The sequence below is a fragment of the Elaeis guineensis genome, chromosome 5 (genome assembly GCF_000442705.2).
Source record: "Elaeis guineensis isolate ETL-2024a chromosome 5, EG11, whole genome shotgun sequence".
Taxonomy (NCBI): Eukaryota; Viridiplantae; Streptophyta; class Magnoliopsida; order Arecales; family Arecaceae; genus Elaeis; species Elaeis guineensis.
Genome location: NC_025997.2, coordinates 33,697,282 through 33,721,240, shown reverse-complemented (window position 1 = coordinate 33,721,240; position 23,959 = coordinate 33,697,282). Strand labels below are relative to the sequence as shown.

The window sequence follows — 23,959 nt, the reverse complement described above, 5'->3', positions numbered from 1 at the left end:
TAAAGCTGAAACATTAATACTTTATAGTATAATTTTTTTTTGAATCTCCTTTTGGTACCTAGGCAAAACCCTTTGCTGCACTTCTTATATTGTAAGATATTAAAAGAAACAAACAAGTTTACCCTGCTTGTCTAGAAACATGAAATAAAAATGATTCTATATGTATGCTCACATCCGGCTAGCATACGATACTCTTATGCCTTGTTGAACCTTTATTTTGGACTATATATTGAAAGAGGCACTGAAGAAGTTCATCCAGCTTGCTCATGGATAAGTTCATGGACAACTTGTGGAACTATTTGGACAAAAATAATGCCACTGCTAAACTTTGATCTATAAAATTTACTGAACTTCTATTAGAAGATATTGAAAGATACAAACAAGTTCACATTACTGAACATAAAACAAAAATAAAGAAGTTTATGGACAAATATATGATACCCTTATGAAACATTATGAAACAAGTCCCATTGAAATATTATGAAACTTGGATTGTGCCACTGAGACATTACACAATGGTAAATCAGCTTATAAACATTACACAGCTCAATGCAATCCACCTATAAATCAGCTTCTAAACATTACATAACTCAATGCAATCTACCTATAAATCAACTTAGAAACATTACATAACTCAATGTAATTCACTTGTAAATTAGCTTGCAAATATAACATAACTCAATGCAATCCACTTATAAATCAGTTTACAAACATTATATAATTCAATGCAATCCAGTTGTAACTCAATGCAATACACTATTACATAACTTGGCCATAATAGAGACAACCATAGTGCTTGAAATATTGTCCCAAATAACAAATATTCACATAAACATTACAAACACTTTAAACCTATAAAGTATCTCCAAGCAATGCATCTCAATCATTGAAAGTTTGAAATATTGTGGCCAAAATATTGTGCCAAAGAATAGAGCCTTATGCCAAAGGATCGATATCACATTCAACTTTTCAAAGCATTAAAATTTACATTGTCTTGATACTAAACTAACATTGAGTAAACATTTAATATTTAATAAAAAAAAACTATTTCATAATGGCCAAACCTTGAAACTTGATACATTGTTCCTCTTATACAAATTAACCAAATCTAACAACTATATCTAGTACCTAAAAAATAACTACTGATCTAGGTAACCAAAAACACCAATCCTCTTCCAAACTGCTCCCACAACAGCATCTAACAAGCATATCAACTAATGTAGCCAATACTGCTACCTTGAGTTCTTGACTGATCAGACAATGAATGACTGAGTAGATCTTTTATTGTGGTTTCTCTTTCTAGCATCTACATGAGCTCTTAGTGAACCTATAACAACTTAAGTTGCACTTCTTCCACTGATGTGCCTCATCCTGCTTGATCCCAGTAAATGCAATCCAACTGTAAATCAGCTAGGTGATATTATATGACTCAATATGATAGAAAACTTGCCATAAAAAATCTTTCCCTAGTATTTGGTGAGATATATAGTCCATAACCCTCGGATAGCATTTTCTGCCTTGGCCTCTTCTTTTTTTTTAGTGGAGCCTTTAGGATGTGGCTTCTCAGAAGTTCTAATAATAACTAATTATCCTGTTCTTCTCTTTATTGGCAGTTTTGTTCGTCTTCTTATAGTGGCTCCACTAGATATAATCTGATATAAAAAAAGTAAATATTATCATACAATAAAGAAAATAATAATGCATGTTAGAGTGACAAATTTTTTTATTGTGAGAACCTGATTTTTACTTGGCTTGCCTCTAGAACCTCTTTGATGGTGGATCAATTATTGATGAATTACTTCTATTGAGGCATCCCTAATTGTTATGATCTCTTTGAAAGTATACATGATAGGTCATCTATCTTTTATATCTCAAAAGCTTAGGAGGGTGCTTGAACTCCTCACATGGGTTCTTTTTCCTATCTTTTTAGGTCTATCTGGTATTACTCTCAATGGTGGAGGTAGCACTACCTCTGCATCAATTCTAGACCATAACTTTTTTCTATTGACAGATTGAAAGACAAACTCATAACAACTTATCCATGCATCTTCTGTATGACACCCTACCGTACATTATCACGCTTATGTGATATAGCAGATATAGCATGATTGCATGGTATGCTTGTTAGGTTCTATTTATTGCATATAGCTCCTATTACAAGCTCACTTTATAAGATTGTCTCTTGCATGTGACTTCATATTTTCTATCATGGTTATAAATTACCTTACACTATCTATTCTTTAATTTCTCTTTATCTTCTCTTTAATTCAAGGGCAAATTTTTCAATGCCACTTCTCGATATCTTTCCTTTTCTTTGCCATTCAAACCATCAATGCCCTCCATATATCTTTTAGCACCTCAATCAATGGCTTCTCCCTTGCTTAAAGTAAGCAACCATTGAATGTCTCCGATTTATTATTGTCAATGACATCACAACGTAGAAATGGATTGAAGAAGGCTTGGCTAAACTTCTTTGGATTTGTATATATGAAGTCTTCTTATGCTGCTTTAAATAACTCTTTTAACTCATTTAGTACATCTAGAAAGTCTCCCTCTATTGTACACTTTGCAGCCTTAAAGAAGATAGATTGCAGAACTTCATTCTTGTGCTTCTTCCTCTAATTTCCATATATGTACCTTGCACATGCCTGTGCTTAGCATGTGGCAGCAGATCACTGATTGATTGAATTAATCCCTACATATAACATACAATAATAAAAGAGTATGATGATCAAAAGGTAAGCATGATGTTCATGTATAAGATAATGATTGAAGTTTACCTTTTGTTGGTTACTGATAACAGTCCAACCTAAACTATCTCCAAGCCCTAAATCTTCTGTCAAGAAATTAATAAACCAACTCCAAGAATCTTTATGTTCTACTTTTACTACAATCCATGTATTGAGAATATTTGATTGTTAGCATCTCTACCAATTGCAGGTAGAAGTTCATCCTTACAAATCTATTTCAAAAAACAACCTTCAAACCCAAATATAGGCCTACAAGCTACCAAAAATCCTCTTCTCAGAGCTTCAAAACCAACATACAATTTCTGAAACTATAAACCATTAGTAGATCTCTCAACCTTCATGATTACTATGTCCCCTTGTTACTTCTTCTGATCTTTCATAGTAATCAAGTAGTCCACCATAATATTTGCTATGAGATCCTCTAATAGTCTCTAAAATTATTTGACATTTTAATCATCCTTACATTAACTTCAAATCTTATCCTAATGTCCTGCTTCATCTCTTTAAGCTTGTAATTATAACATACCTTAAGTTTTTCTTGAAATTCTCTTGCAATCTATATAGTTTTGATTTGACTGTTTTTATGACTTCTTACACATTTATAGTTATCAACATAAGTTTTAATTTGAAATTTATCAATACTTTTCTCATATGAATACCATATTCTGAATAGACAACTATTAAATATATATTTTTCCTCTGGTCTAGTAGCCTTATTCTTCACAAACCTCGTATCATATCTCTATACTAGGGTTGAAACCGAATCGGATACCACCATATCCATATCCATATTTATTTGATTTGACAAATATAAATATGGATATGAATATTATTCAGATATAAAAATTTATATCCATATTTATTTTAAATAGATACAGATATAATTTGAATTTTAAAAATATAGATATAATTATAGATATTACTTAGAGAATTAAATTTTATGACTACAGAATCAAAGATATTACTAAATAATGATAAATCAAATTTAATATATTTATATGATTGTATATTTCTTTTAAAAATTAATAAGTGCTATATAAAATCAATAAGATTGCATGTAGATTCGGATATTCGAATATGGATCAGATAGTTGTCATTCATATCCATATCTATTTTTTTTTATGGATATGGAATGGATACGGATATTAATCGGATCTTCAAATTGCTATCTATATCCGGATTGATTTAGATATGAAAATAGATCCGAACAAATAATATTCATACCACTTTCATCCCTACTCTATGCTGCACTATACTTGATCACAACATCTTTAAAATATTCTATGGTATTGAATGTCATACATTTACAAAATTTGATATCCTGCATATTGGTTTTAGGATTAAAATAAATCCACTTCTTCCTCTTCGTAAGCACACCAAGCTCATGCTCAAGACTTAATTCAGGTATATCAAATTTAGATGAATCATGATAGTTACTATCATATCCAGCCTACTTTTCAACTTCATCCAATGGAGCAGCAATACTTAGTCTTGTAATCTCACCCCTAGATGGTGGTTCTTTCCTCTGTACCTTATTATCTTTTTTTTCTATTCTTATTTCTTGCTTCTTTCACTTTATCTCTCATAGCTATCAACTCTTCATCATCAATTAATAGCTTAGCATTTGTATAGTAGCTGTTATCATTCTCTTCCTCTTCACTATCAATGAATAGAGTTGTTGGGATAATCGAATTTACTCTCCCGATTCTATGTCGGCTGCCCAATTCAAGGTCGGCCCTCCTCCCCCCGACTTCACGTCGGCACCCAACTCAAGATTAGTTCCTGATTCTACGGGGTGACAGAGCATGACCGTATTCTCAAAAGGTTAAGCATGGCCCTATCAGATTGCATGGCTGCATTTCCAAAATGCTAAGCATGGTCCCATTGGAACCCACGCTATCATATCCCTACCCTTTTGAAGGGATCTTTGATGTGACCTCCACCAAAAGGTCAAGATGTTTTAATGCTGAAGCAAGGATCCTAAGTCAAAAGAGAGCATGGAGGTATATTTATTTCAAAATTGAAGTTAAGATGTTCCTCTAGAACCTACAGCTTCAGGATATCAGTATATCATCACCCCGACGTCCTATCAGCATTATCTGATCGAACCATCACCATCTGACTGAATTAGCATCATCTGACCAAGGCAGCATCATCATGGTTGAAGCAGAGTCATTATGATCGTTGTCAAACGACCAACTGCCATGACTGACGGTCGACTATCATGGCCGATTGCAGACTGACATGGCCGACTGTCAATTACCGACTGCCATAATCGACTACCAACTAACATGACCAACTATCATGGCCAACTGTCGACTACCTAATTTACAATCATAATAGCACAATCGTGGAAAACAACCACATATCACGATCGTTAGTGAGCATAAATTATCCGCTAACTTCATGATTATGGTCCGATAATTGGAGTTAATTATCCTTTAGTACCATAAAAAGTAGGATCTCACGTGCTCAATGGTTACATTCAAATTGTCTATATAAAGGAGAGATAAGGGGACAGCAAGGATAAGATACTTCTGGACTAATACTCTAGCACACTTTATATTCAACTTCATGTTCGACTACTCCATACTAACTTAAGCATCGGAGGATCTCCGTTGGACACAACTTCGACTAGTGAACTTTCTGTTGCAGGTAGCTTTTCATCAATGATAGGTGCAACTGAGGATTGGCCGCAATAGATTGGTGCACCGAGAAGGGAGATAAAATCCAATCATGATGAAAATAAGAGCCCAAAACATCTCCACCGGCTCCATCAGGCAATCTTCCCTCCGAAAAGATCTCCTATCTCCACCTCCACCGACAAAGCCTAGCTTCTCACGTTCGATTATCACCGAAGATGCTCAGCAATTTGCTGCCTTAGTGCAGCAGGTAAAAATACTGATGGAGGTAGTGCACAGCCTCCAAAAGTAACAAATACTACAACAACCATAGCAATCGATGATGGAGGAGCCGGTGCCACACACAGTGCTATCCAAGCATAGTCATCGTGCCCCACAACGATCTCCTTCTCTATCTCCAGAACGATGACCGACTCGATGTTCCCATCATGTCAAGCCAGCACTATCCCGATAAGAAGAAATGTTTAGAATACGTCCATCATTACTGAGGTAAACCTCAAGGCTAAGGTGAAGACACTCATCGAAGCTGTTTACGATCTTCAATAGACTGTAGAACAACGACAATAGCAATCGAAGGAGCTGACGCCACAGACTGTACCTTTAAAGCACAACTATCCTGTCCTACTCTGCACCGACAATACTCTCGGCACTCGCAGCATACGGACTTCTAGCCCTCCAACATTCATGATATACCAGCTCTCGACATATTCAGTATTCGCAACAAGCTGACTTCGAATGGTTGAATCTACATACCGACTTCTGTCGATCGAATCTACAAATCGACTCGAATCGGTCGACTCTATATGCCGACTTCAGTCAGTCAAATCTACATACTAACTTCGATCGGACGACTCTTCGATCGAAAGACATACCGACTCGACTACGGTCGGGCAGAACAACATGCCGACTCAATTATGATCGAACGAAACAACATGCTGACTCAACTACGAATGGACAGAACAATATGCAGACTCGACTATAATCAAACGAAAGAATATGCCGACTCTGATCGATCAAATCTATATGCCAATACCGATCGATTGAATCTACATACCGATTTCGATCGAACAACTCTATATGTCAACTCGACTATGATCAGACGAAAGAATATGCCGACTCTGATTGACAATCGAAACGACCATAGAATTGGGGCTCAAAATCATCACAAAAGATATGCTGACTTCCATCGTCCAATGTGTTAAGTCACTTTAGACTTGAGAGTGGGGGGCAACTATTAGAATAATCGAATTTGCTCTCTCGATTCTATGTCCGCTGCCCGATTCAAGGTCAGACCTCCTCCCCCTAACTCCACGTCGGCACCCGACTCAAGATCAATTTTTGATTCTGTGGGGTGACAGAGTATGGCTGCATTCCCAAAAGGTTAAGCATAGCCCCATCGGATTGCATGGTTGCATTCCTAACATGCTAAGCATGGTCCCATTGGAACCCACGCTATCATGTCCCTATCCTTTTGAAGGGATCTTTGATGTGACCTCCTCCAAAAGGTCAAGATGTTTTAATGTTGAAGCTAGAATCCTGAGTCAAAAGAGAGCATGGAGGTACGTTTATTTCAAAGTTGAAGTTAAGATGTTCCTCTAGAACCTACAACTTCAGGATATCAATATATCATCACCCCGATGTCCTACCAGCATCATTTGACCGGACCATCACCATCTAGCTGAATCAGCATCATCTGACTAAGGCAGCATCATTATAGCCAAAGCAAAGTCATTACGGCTGCTAGTCAAATGGCTAACTGCCATGGCCGATTGTCGACTGCCATTGCCGACTGTCGACTGATATAATCGACTGCCATGGCCGACTGCCGACTGCCATAGCCGACTGCTGACCGCCTAATCTATAATCACGATACCACAATCGTGAGAGACAAGCACATATCACGATCATTAGTGGATATAAACTGCCCACTAACTCTATGATTATGGTCCGATAATAGGAGCTAATTATCTTTTAGTGCCATAAAAAGCGGGATCCCATGTGCTTAATGGTTACATCCAAATTGCCTATATAAAGGGGAGGTAAGAGAACAGTAAGGATAAGATACTTCTGGGCTGATACTCTACCACACTTTACATTCAATTTTCTGTTCGACACTCTCCACTAACTTAAGCATCGGAGGGTCTCCACCGAATATAACTCCAGCCAGTGGATTTTTTTTTGCAGGTCGCTCTTCACCGGTGATAGGTGCAATCGGAGATTAGCCGTAACAAGAGTATACTCTTCATCATCCGAAGACTCCTCAGTAATCCTTTTATCCCTAGGTTTGTCATGCACTGTTTCTTTTTTTTTATTTATCATCACTTGCTGACTTTGCTCAGTTGTTATTTTACAGACTTTGTCCCTCTTTGTCTGCTTACCAATTCTTTTGTTTCTCATTAGTTTCAGACTTTAGTTCTCCAAAATCCTTTTAACAACACTATTAGTCCTAGGTCTCTCCACGACTGATTTATTGACTAATTCTTCATGCTCAATATAAATATTGAGATACTCTCTTATATCTAATACAAGTTTTATTATTCCTTGAAGTTGACTATCCTCCTACACAAGCCTCATTCCTTGATTGTCATTTGGAACAAAAATTAGAAAATAATCTTACAATTTTATCCATGCATAGCTTCTCCATCATATCTTATAACTTAACATAAGCTATTTGTGTCATGGATGTCATAATAAGTCACATTCCCTCCAACATATTCGATGCATCTAATTATGTTGACAAACTTCTCACTATGATGCATAGCAAAGGTTACGCAATCCATTGTATAGTATATTAAAAAGAAAACATTAGTTACATAAGTAATATTGAGAAAAAAATTATAAGCAACATCAATGAAGTAGTCATAAAGATTATTTTTAAAATGAACTAGCTATTAATAGAAAATCTATTAACATTAAAAGTATGTCTATGAAGTAAGATATATGACAACAAGCTACTCTATTTTACTATAGTAGGGCATACTATCTTGCCATACTTAGCAAGATATCTTGTTGTACTACAATAGGGCATACCCTTTTTCCTTAAAAAGTATATAGCTTAGCAAGAAAGTAGCATATAGATGACAATAGTAATCATTAAAAGACAAAGCTTTGACAACTTGGGACCATATTCTGTCCAATCCCAAAAATTTAACAAAGCTTTGAGATCACACGGGGACAAATTCAGGACCTATTACACTACATAAAGAAGCTTTAATAAAGCTTCGGGACCACATACAAGACAACATTTTGGGACCACATTCCATGTACATAAGGAAGCTTCAACAAAATTTTGGGACCACATACATGCACAATGAAAATAAATTTTTGGAGTCATTTTCAACTTAAAATCACTAGTAATATTTCATACTCAAACGAAATTTTTATTTTTTTATTTTTTTTGGGTTGAAAGAATTATAGATTATTAAAAAAATCTAAGTCAAATCTTAATACGTAAAATTCTAATATAAGATTAAAAAAATACCTTCATCATCAAAATGGAAGACTGATCACTACTTTCTCGATAACCGATAAATCACTAATCTAGCAATCATCATTGGGATTGAGTTGCCGGGAATATAATGAATAATCAGATTCCATATTGTAAATGAAGAAAGAAAAAAAAAAATCCACATCATCCACATGAGCCCCTTCTGGCATATCCATCTGTCACATAAGCTTATGTGATTTTTTTATAACAGCAAGCAAGATGAAATATATGGTTAGGATTCGAGTTAAAATTTTTTGAAAGTTTGATGATCAAACTGTATTAAATTAATATTCAAAATAAAATTAAATATTTGTGAATAATTTAAAAAAAAAATTGGTTAATCTGAAAAAAAAAAGGGGTATCTCTTTTTAATTTTTATTCAATGAAAAATGTCTGGATTTTTATAAGTGGATCTGTTTCGAGTTTGAAGCACCTCGCGGTGCGAAGATGCTGGCCGGGGCAAAGATAGCACTGCGAACCAAACCCCGCGGCTCCTCGTCCTCCCCTCGCCCTCGAACACCAGAACGGCGCCGGCACCGACCTTGTAAGCCCGCCATCCCCTTCCTCGCCGAGCTCAAATCCATCCCCGACCCCGCCGCCGCCCTCCGCCACCTCCTCTCCGCCTCCCCCCGCTTCCACGACCACCCTTCCTGCGCCGCCCTCGTCTACCGCCTCGCCCGCGCCCGCCTCTTCTCTCACCTCGACTCCCTCCTTCATTTCCTCCGATCCCAACAAATCCCCTGCAAAGAATCCGTCTTCAACTCCCTCATCCACCATTTCGGCAAAGCCGGTCTCCCCGACCGAGCCTTCCGCCTCTTCCTCGACCTCCCTTCCTTCAACTGCCCTACCGCCCCCTCCCTCCAGACCTTGAACTTCCTTCTCAATTCCCTTGTCGACAATGGCCGCCTCGACGATGCCCGAGGATTGCTCGACCGGTGCTCCGACTTCCATATACGTCCGAATACCGTCTCTTATAATATAATCCTCAAAGGAAGCTGCTGCAAAAAGGATGGACTTGAAGAAGCCCGTCAAGTGTTTGACGAAATGGTCAAGAGAGGGGTCAGGCCGTCGTTTGTCACTTATAATATACTCATCGGGTTCCTTAGTAGGAACGGGGACGTGAACATGGGTTTGAGGTTGAAAGAGGAGATGAGTGAGAAGGGAACGCACCCGAATGCAGTCACCTATGCTTTGTTGATGGAAGGATTGTGCTTGGAGGGGAAGTATGATGCTGCGAAGAAGATGATGTTCGACATGGAGTACCAGGGTTGCAAGACTAAGGTGGTGAATTATGGGGTTTTGATGAGTGATTGCGCGAGGAGAGGCGATTTTGAAGGGATGGAAGGGCTGCTTGCGGAGATGAAGAGGAGGAAGATCAAGCCGGATGTTGCGATTTATAACATTTTGATCAACTACTTGTGTTTCGAAGGTAGAGTTGATGAGGCTTATAAGGTATTGGTGGAGATGCAGATTAAGGGATGCGAGCCCGGTGCGGCGACATATCGGATGATGCTTGATGGGTTTTGTAGGGTGAAGGAGTTCAAGAAGGCGTTAGGAGTTCTGAGCGCAATGCTGGCGAGCAAGCATTGCCCGAGGGTGGAGAGCTTCAGGTGCTTGGCAATGGGGCTTTGTGAGGGTGGGAGGTTGGATGATGCTTGTTTTGTTTTGGAGGAGATGGAGAAGAAAAAGGTGGGGTTGGATGGTGAAGGATGGTGTGTCTTGGTTGAGGCTGTTTGTGGGAGTCATGGGAGTGGGAATGAGCTTTTAGGTGAGTTAACTTGTGCAAAATTCCTGCAGAATGGGGAGGGAGAAGGGTAAATATATATATATATATATATATATATATATATATACTTTGAATGATCTTGGGTTCTTTGATTGTTTAGAAGATCTTTTCTATAGGATTATATTATATGACTAGCCTACTAGTAATTTTGGGTGCTTTATTAATCTATGAATGCCCACAGAGCATCCGATGGATCCATGTATATTTCTTTCCTCTGCTTCTCCTTCGGACTCCTCAGGTCGACGCTGCCATCTCTGGCCTCTTAAGTAGGCTGCCGGCAAAGATCCCCCTCTAGCCTTTAAAAACCTGCTTAAAGTTAAATGTCGCTTACCTGGCAGCTACCTGTCTATGGGATCTTTCACAGCAGAACTGCTATAAAATTTTTATCCCTAGTTTGAGGGGAGGGGACCTTATGATGTATACCAAATTGAGGGCAAGTTGACATGTTTTCTTATCTCAGGGATTGGGCCCTGCGACCCTCGCAATCATCCTCTCCTTTTTCCGGCTAATCTTGCCGGATCTGGCCAGGAGTTTCTAAACATGCAATTTGACTGGTATCCAAGGAATAGAGATTGTGTTCAAATGAGAACCAAGTAGTGGAGATTTATTTTGACTCCAGATAGATGTAGTTGCCACTCCATGGTCGCTTATAGGATTAATTGTCCTCATAATTCAACATCGATTGCTTGTATAGTTGTATACTTGTATTGAATGCTAGCACAGATGGCATCACTTGTACCACTATATTTTTGGAGACTAGGAGAGGTTAATTCTCACCTGCTGCTCTATGTTCAACCTCGGGCCTGCAATCAAGATTGAATCCCCCAACCCAGTCCAAGAACTTGGCAAGGTTTCTAAAACCTAAGATTTTTACAATCTCAGTCGGTACCCAGTATCAAGATTAACCGAGCTGTTGGTTTCCATCCGCTGAGGTAAAGGGAAATTTACAACCAGGATATTCTAGAATTTTGATAGATATGTTACCAGTTAAGTACCAGAATATCAGTGGCTACAGTAAAAACAAGATCAATTACTATATTAGAGACTAGTTAAATTATATTACAATCCCCTCTTTCTCTACAGACTGGTTATCTCTGGTCACCTCTTCCTCTAAACCTATCTTTCCATCGGCCTCAGCTCTGATTTAGACACCATTTGCCCCTTTATCAGTAGAGATGTCAAAATGGCCCAGCCCGGCCCAGCTCACGAGGGTCTAAAATTTGATGAGCTGGATTGGATTAGACTCAGTCAAAAAAATGGAACAGCATATAGTTGGCCCAGCTCAGTCTTTTAAAGATTGTGGCCCGGGTCAGGTCAGCCCATCAAAATATAAAAAGAAATTGGGACAGCCAAGCTATCATATCTCACTATCTCCGAAAGATTCTAGCGTTGCCAGCTGATGGAATTAATAATGGACCTTACTTAGTCCACAGTCAAAGGTTTTGCCTTTTTTATCTATCATTTGGGATCTAGTACATTCTTTTATCAACAAATAGCTTGTGGGAATGACTCGGAGAGTTGGACTAATGAGGAACAGAGCCAAAGTGACACAGAAATGCTGGAAGACTATGACAAATAGAAATGCTGTAATAGAACACCATATATTAAAAAATGCTTCTAAAAAGAATAAACAAAAGTTGAATTAGAGAGTGATAGCACATGTTTTTGGATTTGACAACCATTCATAATAAAGAATATTTGATTTGCTTCACATATCATGCATGTGATGTAAGATTATTGCTGCCGGATAAATTCATCAAAAATTTGTTAGTGCTGGCCACTGACCAAATTCAGAGTGTTCAAACTTATCTCCTATCACGATATGCAATATGTTGAGTGCTTTATCTGCTTACAATTTAAAGTAAAAATCAATAATCTGATAAAAAAATCAACATATAGTATATCTTCAATTGAAATATTATCAATTCAAATATCTAAAATTCAAAAATTCAACCCAAACATTAATAAAATAGAAATTCAAAGTTTCAAACATTACCAATTCAAATAATTCATCACACCAAACCATGTAAAATACTAAAATTCAATGTCCACAACGAATCATATTTCACTATCTTCATTGGCCTCTTCCTCAAGCTGCACAACATTTGAATCCGCTTTTGAATTTGATAGACTTGTCTCAAGGCTATCCTCTTCATTTAAGATTCACAATAATAAAAGTATTAGACAATCAATCTCATTGGAAATTAATCATTAGTCAAGATATTAAAATAAATCCAAAGAACATAAAAAAAAATATCATTTGGAATAAAGTCATGCAACCAATTTCGCGTGCAAATAAGAGTTTGGATATTTTCAAAAAGGAGAGAGCTTCTATACTTATTTAGAACACGACCTTCAATATTAAAAGCATATTCAGATGCTACTGTAGTAATTGGAATGCTAAACACATCATATGCCATAACTAAAAGATCAAGATATTGTGTAGAATTTCTCCAATACTTAAGTACATCCAAATCACTAAAGTGGTCATAATCAATTGTTCACTCTTCCAAATAAATATCCAATTCAGATTTATCATCATTAGATTTAGTTACACTGCAATATTTCTTGAACTCCTAAAAAAATTTAAACACATTCATAATAACAAAATAAAAAATAGATGAGATATCAGATATCAAATAATATATAGCTGAAAATAAATAAAATTTCAAAACAACAAAATTTAAAGAATATTCAAAACTTACACTAAAAATTTTTATATCCTTCGTTTTAGCTCCTTCATTTGGCATAGGCAAAATATTGGATTGAAAAGAACTTGCACTTGATGATACACTGAACTTGCTTGCATATTGTTCATAGAGCTTGTACAATTTTATTTTCATAAAATCTTTTTTCTCTTCAATAGTAGAAGGATCAATCTTTGAGTAAAAAAATTTTAAAAATTCAAGCTTCATGCATGGATCAAGAATAGCTCTAAATGCAAGTACTACACTATGCTTCTTCTAATATTTATCAAACTTCTCTTTTATTCTTTGAGCCATATCTCTGATAATCTCATCTTCATAATACAAATTATCATTCAACATACATTAACTTTCTAAACTTGCAAAAGATATAAGTTGGAAGTCGGATAAGATGAGCCAGAGATCTTATTAGTAGTTTCATAAAATGATTTCAAGAATTCACATATTTTCTCTCCTCTCCTCCATTCATCATCTGTTGGATAATATTTAAAATTTCTATCAACCAATTGGAGGCTAGCAAAAATCTTTTCATATTTGAGTGCACTATCAAGCATCAAGTATGTTAAATTCTACCTGGTTGATACATCTAATCTTAAATCAATTCCTACATCAAGACCCACTTGCTTAACACATTCTTGAAATTTATTCATTCTCCCATCTGATCCCCTCACATACTTGACACTCTCTCTGATTTTATAAAAAGATTTACTGGCTACCTTCAAGCCTTCTTAAACAATGAGATTCAGTATATGAGTAGAGCAATGCACATGAATGAATTCTCTATCACACAATAAGCTATTTTGCAAATGAAGATGACCTTTCAAAATATCTACTATATTATCATTAGATGAAGCATTATCTAAGGTAATAGAAAAAAAAAAATTTCCCCATTTTTTTAAGCAATCAAATATAGTTAAAGTCAATTCAACTCCAATATGAGGAGGTTCCATACGAGCAAAATTAAGAATTTTACTATTTAGCTTTCAATTTTCATTAACAAAGTAAGCAGTTAAATAAATGTAACCCTCAATAGTGCATGCTGTCCATACATCAAAAGTCAAACACATTCTATTAGGAATCTTAGCTATAGTTTGTTTAAGGTTCTTTTTCTTTCTCAAATAAATTTTTTGAACATCAGCCACAATAGTATTCCTAGAATTTATCACTACATCCAGATTTATATACTTTGCCCAAGCTCTAATCTTATCATATTCAACAAAATTATAAGGCAAGTCATATTTAATGATAGCTTCTACAAGTATTTCATGAGAAATCATTTGATCTATTTTTTTAGACCTTATTTTTTTTACTTGATCCATGATTATTTCTCCCACATTATGATATTCAACCATTTTACAACTTTGCAAATGACGATGCAAATGTGAAGTTCCATAATTTGAACCACCAGGTTAAGGACCAACTTTATACTCATGCTTGCAACCATTACATGCTGCTCTTTCTATTCTATCTTTTGCTTTACCAATTTTTATAAAAAAATTTCAAACATCTGATGTTTCTATTTTCTGCTTCTCATTCATTGATCCAAAAATATTAAATTCAATTCCAGTTTCAGTTGGAATTTCTGATGATTAAGACTCCATGATTTTTCAAAAATCCTAACTGAAAATTATAAATTATAATGAATAAAAGAATACTATCATGACTAATGTTAATGGAACAGTCATTTAATTAATAATTTAACACTCAAAAGTCAAGCCCGAGAGAGAGAGAGATCTTGAAGCCTGGATCATATCACTTATTAGAGAGAACAGATCAGTAGAGAGAGAAACAGGAGAGAGACCAAGAGAGTCCAAGAGGCCTGGGGGAGAGAGCATGAAGCGGAGCCTAAAGAGAGATCGAGAGAGCCCAAGGGAAGGCAGAGATCGGACATCGTCAATGCCGCGGCCGGATCGGAGAGTCTGGAGTGGAAGGGAGGAGGGGGCATATGGCATACCTTGCGATCGGACTCGAAAATAGCAGTGCCGACGACGAGGAGGAAGGAGAGGAGGCAGGAGAGGGGGCACTACCGCACTAGGCAAAGATCAGATCAAGTGCGGTGGGAGGGTATCACCATGGCCAGATCTGACTCGTAGGTGGCGGCACCGGCGACGAGGAGTAGAAGAAGGGGGATCTGACTTCTGAGAGCTCGGAGAAGTTGGATGGGGTGTCTGTCGGCGAAAGAGATCTTGATTCTTATGATCAGACTCGAAGGTGGCGGCACCGGCGATGAGGAGGAGGAGGGGGATCTGAGAGCCCGAAGGCCGACGGTTGGATGGGAGGCGTGAGACGGAGATCGACTGATTGAGATTCGAGAGCCAAAGGGAGAGGAGAGGAACCGACGGTTGTCCAACGACGACGATGATGACGAATAACCGAATAGTGAAAAAAATAAATATAATTTTTTTTAATTTTTTTTGATCCAATCGGACTAGCTCGATCCAATCCATCTCAACCTTTGGGCTAATTTGGGATAGGCCAAAAGGTCTGATTATTATTTGGGCTACTAATATGATAGCCTAACCTACCCTATTTACAGAATTGGGTCAAACCAGCCCTATGGGCTAAACCCATTTTGACAGTTCTATTTATCGAGCATCAAATTATCATCATCAAAACTACCAGATCTTAATCTATCATCAATAATTGCTTCACTGCCTCCTACCACCCATATCTTCTCTCCATGTCTACCAATTCCTTCCTATATTTCTTCCAATTTGTTTCTTCTTTCGCATCCTGCTGCTCTTCATCCTTATCCAATCTTGCCCAATCAGCCTACACCCCCTTTTTCTTATCCTTATACAGTCTTTACTCCATCCTTGCACCATCCGTAGTTGCCTGATGGCAAGAAAAAGAACTCCGAGGATGGAGTAAGAAATTTAGGGCATGCTTGGTAATAAGAAGTTGAACTTTAGAATAGAGATAAAAATAAATGACTCTCGATTGATGTTAAAAAACTATTTTCTTTTCCAATTTGAGAAGACTTTCAACTATGAATCAAATACTTTGGATGAAGGATATCATCATTTCGATTTTCATTCCAATTCATTTCGATTTTGATCGCAAACTAAACCCATCTCAAAAGACAAAGAAGCGACAAGAATGTAAGGCTTTTTATGCAAATACTCAAACGAAATTAGCTATTTGCCCCCAACATATCTCCCAGTTTCCATACTTGGATGTCTAAAGCCCCATCCGAACAATTTTTTTAAATTCTATTCACACAAAAGGTTCAGGATTTCCTTGAAACTCTGGTTCATATTGAATGCTCTGATCATTGTAAACATGCCCGTAACTTAGACGAGCAAACATCGTGTTGCATCCACAAAATTATAGTACCCGTTTCCATCTTCAAACGTTAATTACTCTCTCAAATTTCATCAACTATAACATACTCAAGAGTTTCCAAAGCTCGTAAAATAGAACAAAATTAACAGAGCCAAAATGTCCAAAGGAAAGTAGACAATCTCATAATATATTTCAAAGCAAAGCCTCGAAAAAGAACCGAACGGCACTCCAAGATTTTACCCTGAGAACATAACCTAGATAACCTTACTCCGCCTGAATTAAATGGTTGAGACATGTCTAGATTTTGTTGAAGGCCACAATGTCACAGCTCTGAACATGTTCATTACAAGGCTCCACCGTGAGATGCTCCTCAATAAGGTTGTCAATTGACACGAGGTCATCTACAATGGTCAACATGATCTGCAGCTTCTTGATGCCATAGCCCACAGGGGCAAGCTTTGCTGCAATTGATCAGTACCACGAGTCAGTTCATAGTTTTTCTTTTTTTTTAATTTGTTTTTAAGCACAAAGCACCATACTATTAAAAAAGTGAACAAGTAAATTATGCGCACATGCTCCCCATAAGAGGCCTGGCATCTCAATGCTGCGAACAGCCTCCTCCAGCTTCTTCATGTCGGTTTCATCATCCCAAGGCTTGATATCCAGAAGGACAGATGACTTTCCACCTGAAAACAAAAATCAAATGAGCATCTTATTTGTTTGCATAAGCAACTTATGATAACCATGATAATAACACTATAATATAATATGGCTGAAAGAAAAAGGTTTAATATTTAAGTAACTCGTCTTCCTTGATGATGGCCAAGTAAATAACAAGCTCAGAAGAGCTTACTTTCTTTCTTCTTTGAAGACGCTTTAACAGCCGCCTCCCGCTCCTCAGCAGCCGCCTTCTCCTCCTCTGTCTCATCACCAAAAAGATCTAGATCATCATCATCCTCTGAGGCCTTCACAAAGCAAATTAAGCATTTTTTTAGTTGAAGATTGAAAGGTGGGGCATTTACAACATAAGCATGATAAATTAAGCAGACTGGTAGAATGGCACAGACACTTTGAAGATATTTCAAAAGGGTCGATAATACACAGTAAAAAACACTAGGTTACAAGAAGATGAAACAAACCAATGCAAAAGAAACTGCAATTCAATGAGCAGATTGCACTATAAGCCACTGAGACGCCCAATTCACCAACTCCAGATATTAAAGAGAGCATAAACCCTGCTATAGAAGACATTATTTAAAATAATGACCATTATAATGTAACAATGACCATTCTAATGTTTCAAAGGGGTCTCCACGTACATCAAAACAATGATACTTTTAATAAGAGCTGTTAATATGACCATTGTTACAATATAGTAGCTATTATATAACAGAAATAATGGTTGTTATTCAACTCTTTTAACCAAGGTTGGCGAAACCGGTACCGGTGGCCGGATCGGTCGGCCGGCGGTACGGTACGGCATGCCTCTGTTCCGTTCCGAACCGACGAAAGAAAACACGGACGAACCGGGGAAGAAAAAGAAAGAAAGAGAGAGAAATAGAGAGAGAGAGAGGGAGGGAGGAAGAAAAAGAGGGAGAGGAATCCGTCGGAGGGGCCGCCGTGGCCGTCGGGCGGCGGAAAGCGCTCCCGCGGCTCCGCGCAACACGGACGAACCGGGGAAGAAAAAGAAAGAAAGAGAGAGAAATAGAGAGAGAGTGGGAGGAAGGAAGAAAAAGAGGGAGGGGAATCCGTCGGAGGGGCCACCGGAGAGCAGCCATGGCCGTCGGGCGGCGGAAAGCGCTCCCGCGGCTCCGCGCGGGGAACAGGGGCGATCCGCCCCTGTTTCTCAAAGCTTTTTTTAAAAAACCCTTTTCAAAGTGAAGTCGGCAAAACCCATGCCGGCTTGAAGCCGGCAAAACCCTTGCCAGCTTCACTTAAGTGAAGCCGGCAAAACTCATGCAGACTTCACTTTGAAAAGACTTTTTTTAAAAAAAGCCCCGAGAAACAGGGGCGGATCGCCCTTGTTCCCCGCGCAGAGCCGCGGGAGCGCTTTCCGCCCCCCGACGGCCACGGCTGCCCTCCGGCGACCCTCCGACGACCCCTCTGGCGGATTTCCCTCCCTCTCTCTCTCTCTATTTCTCTCTCTTTTTCTCTTTTTCTTCTCCGGCACTGGCATGTGCCATTTTGCATGCCGGAACCATCTCGGTTCTCCGCCGGGACGGTTCGGCACGCCCCGTATCGGGCGGTTCAACCCGGTACGTCAATCCTTGCTTTTAACTGTTCATTTAAATAAAACAACATAATTTTTAGATTCAAGTCTTTTTAAGCTCAAAACATATTCAGTTAAATAGAAAAATTATTTTCTTATTCAAAAGTTGATGGTCTAGCAAATAACCACAATATTATTTCCATTATCAACCATTTCTTTATGTTTCTCTGGCAGATATCAGTAGCTATAACTGATAAAAATAATCATTCTTCAAAACTGTTGCAGAGCAAATAACTATGTGATTTTCATTACTCACCCATTAATTCTTCTTGTAATGGCAGATAACAGTTGTTATAACTGTTATTATTTTAAGCCCAAATTATCTCAATCTGGATATTTTTTGGCAAATAATGGCCATTATAACCATTGCAACAGTGTAAAATGGTTGTGGTGCAGTGTCCATTGTCACAGAAATATGCTGTTGCTGAAACCATGACAGAAACACTTTAGACCAGTATTAAATCAAGATGATAATGCAGATGCACAAATTGGACCTCTTGGTATCAGGAGACAACTATCAAAACACACAACAATGACTTGTCTCTGTAGAATGCAAGAATAGCATATGTTTACATGATTCCAAGTGACATTCAAAAGAGGGAAGAAATTTGAAGAAAAGAAAGAAAGAAAGAATATCAGAACAAACATCATCTCCACATCCACAGATCTACTTAAAAAACAACAGATAGGGAATACCTTTGCAGTGTCTGCTGCAGGGGCAGCAGCTGATGGTGCAGCATGACCTGCGATGTTGACTCCAATAGCTACACCGGGAAATCTGACATCACAGAGTGAATTGTCACAATAAAGGGTAAAAGATAGTGCTGAGAAAAAAATGGAAAACATGATATTCAAGAATAAGAAGCATTTTGATAGAATAACATGTAATATATATATATATATATATATATTTGCAAGTCTATATCAGTGGAGATCCAAGAAAACAGGCTCATCATAATTTGACAGCCAAATCAGGTAAATGTGTAGTTACTAGGAAACTCATTTTTAAAACCAAACCTGTCCTATTTCCTAAACGAAAGTTTGAATGCTCGAAACTGAAGATATACCGACAACTAATTAGTTTCTTAAATAATTGCTAGATATTTCCAAAATAAAATCTAAATTATGCAAGCTACAGATATCCCATAACATACTATAACATACAACTATTTAGTTCAGCATTGACATTCAGCATTGAAATCTTGGGCACAACCTAGTTCAAAATAAACTACTATGGACATTCAGAAAATCCTGGGTATCCTCAAAATGCATAATAAAAAGCTTATTACGATGTCGAGTTTTATTTATGCAATCACAAGAAATTGGTTTGAAGTTCCAATTCAAATGGACTATTTTCATTCATGCATGCTATTTATCAACCTACGTAATTAAAAATCAATGAAGTCTCTATGATTTTTAGAAGAAAGAACTGAGACAATTCTTTCTTGGTAAAATGGTGATGCAATTGGTCATCACAAAAAATCAACAAGGATTTCATATTACTAGTGGTGCAGAACTCCAATTTGGGTCACATGCTGCAAGATCCTGATGAAAACAATGTTCGTTAATAGGGTAGTTTAATGAGCATGCAGATGGTAATTAAACAGAATTAGAGAATTTTGTCAAACAGAAATTTATCCCTACTGATTGAGGAGGCTATTTAGCTCAGCAGCCAGAAAGGAATGCATGAGATCTTATTAAAGATAAAAAATGTATGAAATAAAAGTTTTTTTAAAAAAATGCTGCATGAACAAAGCCTGAATAGGATATGTTAGAAATCACTGGTGAGAATACTCACTGAATTACTGATTTTTGTTCTTGGAAGATAGAATCAAGTCAAAGCATGACGTCAAAGTTGTATACCTTATGCAAGAATAATAATTAAAAAAAAAAAAGAAGTCTCACAAACAGAATTGGCAGGAAAGGAAGGTAACCACGGTACAACACCAATCAAAACCACATAACGGAATGCATAAAACTCATCCACAGTACTTCTAAAGCTATACCTGCCACTATTCGAGAGTAAACAACAGTTCCAAAATACGTGAAAAGCCAACAACTTCAGAAAACATCAAAGTTGCAACAGCATCTAACCCACAAACCTTGGAGCAATAATCGAAGACACGCTCTCGTACCAACGGCAAACATTTGGAAACTCCCCTCCTGGCTTCTTCGATACTGCTGCAAAGACTTTGATATCATCTCTGCTAATTTGATCTCTGAAAAACCAAACAAATCAATGAAAAATGCAACCTTTACACCAAGCATCTTGCGAATCAGATACGTAGAAACATCACAGTAACCAAAAAAAAATCGACAAATCTATGCAAAGAAAGACCTCATAAATCCAGATCGTCAAAAAGATTATATTTTTGCAGCTTAAAACCCACAATCGAAGTCAAAGCAGCGAAACAAAACGAATAATAGAATCCACTTTGAAACAAAATTTAGGAAACAGAGGAAGGAAGATCGACGGAGGAGGAGTGGAAATTTACCCAGAGATGTAGGTCTTGCCGGAGAGAAATTCTTCAAGGGTTTTGAGGCCGGTTTCCGTGTAGAGATTAGAGAAGGAGACCGCCATTGGAGCCGATGCAGATGGAGCGAGAGGATGGCGAAGCAAAGTAGAAACCACAGGACGGAAGCAAAAACCCTAGAGCTCGAAAAGAGGAAGAACCAAGCCGAAAGAAATGGCTTTACAGAGCAAAATGAGGAATATTCCCAGGAAACATTATGACTTTTAGGGTGCGTTTGGTTAGCCATTAAAAAAATATTTTTTTTTTATTTTTTAATTTTTAAAAAATAAAAAATAAAAATAATATTTGATAATATAAAATAAAAAATTAAAATTAAAATAATTATTTTATATGCAAAATAAAAATTTTTTATTTTTAAAATTTTATTTTTTTATTTTTTTTATTTCGGCACATCTAAAACCTCAAATCAAAGAGTAAAGAGTTTGAATCCTTCTCTCTCATCAAGCTCTTCACCTCTCCACTTTCTTCTTCCTCCCTTTTTGAACTCTTCTCTTTCATCGAGCTTTTCATCTGTCATCCTTAAATATTATTTTTTGCTTTATAGTAACGTAGTTATTAAACATATTTTTTTTATTTTTATTCAACAGTAAAAATTAAAAAAATATATTTTTTTAAATTAAAAATAAAAAATAAAAAAATATAATCAAATACATCCTTAGTTATCATAGGCCTATAAAATGGACGGCTGATAGTTGTGTGATATTGAATCATCATTCACCATCACCAGCTATGTAAATAAGTCACTGCAGGGCACTTGGAACAATCTGAAGAGCTTGAATAATTATTTAAAAAAAATAAAAAATTAAGAAAAAGGAAAAGAGAAAAAAAAAAAAAAAAAAAAAAGGAGAATAGCTCCTGAAGTATTTATGTTTGTGGGTGGGGACAATGTAATTAGATGGCCAGCCATTGTAGGCAAAAATCTTGGGAGATGTGAATGTGTTAATTATAGTTTGTTTGTGAGAGTAGTTTGATATTGTTCCACAAGATGGATACAAGGGTTAGCTCCCAACTGATCTATTGCTGTAAATCTCAAACCTGCATCAGTCACCCATTGATGTAGACCTCATATTTGGATAAAAGGTATTTTCTCCTTTGCAAACCTATAATAAAAGTCCATACTCTCTGAAGGTGATCTGATAGGGAGATCCTACGATATTTAAGTTAGCCGGAGCTTAAGAACAGAAAAGAAGAAAGAAGGAATAAGAGTAAGAGAGTATAGGTACTATTCTCTTTGTGTGTGTTTGCTTACTTTAGGGGCCCCTCGTTATCTCTTTATATAGAGATGGAGCTGTAGGCTATTATTCCTGAATCAAGTAGACCGTTAAGTCCTAATTTGATAGGTTATTAAGCCTTAATCTGGTAGGCCGTTAAAATAGGAAATCCATCCACTAACTTACAAATCATGGTTTTAGTTGTGAGCATTAGTCATGAGTTTTATCCATATTCTAGAAGTCATTGAGAGATTCTAATGAGTCGACCTTGTCGCTGAATAGGTCGGTGACCCGAGATCGTCACAGCACCAAGATGCCACCTCGATGTACATCTAGGATCAATTGAGTATGTTTGAGGTCATGATCCTCAGGATGGCATTATTCGATGTTTGGGTCAAGTTTTGATGAGCTAGAGTTGGTATTTACTAGATCGGCTTCCATTCGATAACAAGGTCTGTTGAAGTTTGCGGTCATAGACTTGTTGTTTCTCCTTGGTCTAGAGCTATATCATGGTCTCAGGCACTTCGGTCTGGGACCGAAGTGCTCTAGTTGATGAAAAATAGCTCTCACAAATAACTCACACCCCAACACTTGCCACCCCCCCCCAAACTCCTGAGTCCGAGGTGGCTTGCTGACTTGGACAATAGGAGTAGCCTATTTGGGGAGCCATTTTTTATCATCAAGTATATTCGAGGCTAACTTCAGATTAATATTGGGGAATTGTGCCACTATTACTGCATAGAATGTTTCGGGCTTCAGTTCCCACGGTGACTCTTCGAATGAAGTGCTATAAATATAGAAGCATGGGAATTGAGGTGGCACCTCGGGATCATGTAAAACATTAGATTCCAAGGATCCCTCGATGACTGGGCATTGTACCTAAGGCCAACACATGGTAGAGCACACGTTTTTCAGTAATCACTATGGATTACTATGATGATCAGAGGTTGACATGTGTTAGCATCTCGAATAGGTGTGTCAAACTGTCAGGTTGATCCAGGCCGTTAGTCTCATTATAAATACTGGCTCCTCCCCTTGCTCATGTTCCACCTTCAACTGATCCCTCACCTAATAGTCCACCTTTTTTGTTGTCGGAAAGGTTCTCCATCGCTATTCACCATTCTCAAAAGCTTTCGGTGATTATTTTTGAGACCACCGTTAATCATCTGGTGGGCTTCTCTCATTTATTTTTTTATTACATTCTCTAGGTTATTTGTTATAACTGTTAGGACTTCTTCTTTTGATCCTTCTATTTTTTTCTACCTTCATTCTTATTTTCTTTATATTTTT

At 37.4% G+C, this 23,959-nt stretch overlaps 2 protein-coding genes across 2 annotated transcripts; one reads left to right on the top strand and one right to left on the bottom strand.

Moving 5' to 3' along the window:
• The first annotated feature begins 9,294 nt into the window (after positions 1-9,294).
• On the top strand, positions 9,295-10,863 carry LOC105045335 (uncharacterized). The gene has a single exon (XM_010923576.4). The coding sequence runs from the start codon at positions 9,327-9,329 to the stop codon at positions 10,695-10,697; it is 1,371 nt and encodes a 456-aa protein (XP_010921878.1). The 5' UTR covers positions 9,295-9,326; the 3' UTR covers positions 10,698-10,863.
• Positions 10,864-16,715: 5,852 nt separating this feature from the next.
• Positions 16,716-21,639, bottom strand: LOC105045323 (elongation factor 1-beta 2). Its single transcript, XM_010923560.4, has 6 exons — positions 21,420-21,639; positions 21,027-21,143; positions 19,621-19,702; positions 17,509-17,620; positions 17,228-17,341; positions 16,716-17,116 (listed from the first exon to the last, which is right to left on the bottom strand). The coding sequence occupies exons 1-6, from the start codon at positions 21,503-21,505 to the stop codon at positions 16,953-16,955; spliced, it is 675 nt and encodes a 224-aa protein (XP_010921862.1). The 5' UTR covers positions 21,506-21,639; the 3' UTR covers positions 16,716-16,952.
• Between the last annotated feature and the right edge of the window lie 2,320 nt (positions 21,640-23,959).

Excerpts from the sequence above, each read along its gene's own strand:
- LOC105045323 (XM_010923560.4), bottom strand. The coding sequence starts at position 21,505 with ATGGCGGTCTCCTTCTCTAATCTCTACACGGAAACCGGCCTCAAAACC. Across the intron at positions 21,144-21,419 it reads GGCAAGACCTACATCTCTGG|AGATCAAATTAGCAGAGATG; the intron begins GTAAATTTCCAC and ends TTGGTTTTTCAG. Across the intron at positions 19,703-21,026 it reads TCTTCGATTATTGCTCCAAG|ATTTCCCGGTGTAGCTATTG; the intron begins GTTTGTGGGTTA and ends CTGTGATGTCAG.
- LOC105045335 (XM_010923576.4), top strand. The coding sequence starts at position 9,327 with ATGCTGGCCGGGGCAAAGATAGCACTGCGAACCAAACCCCGCGGCTCC.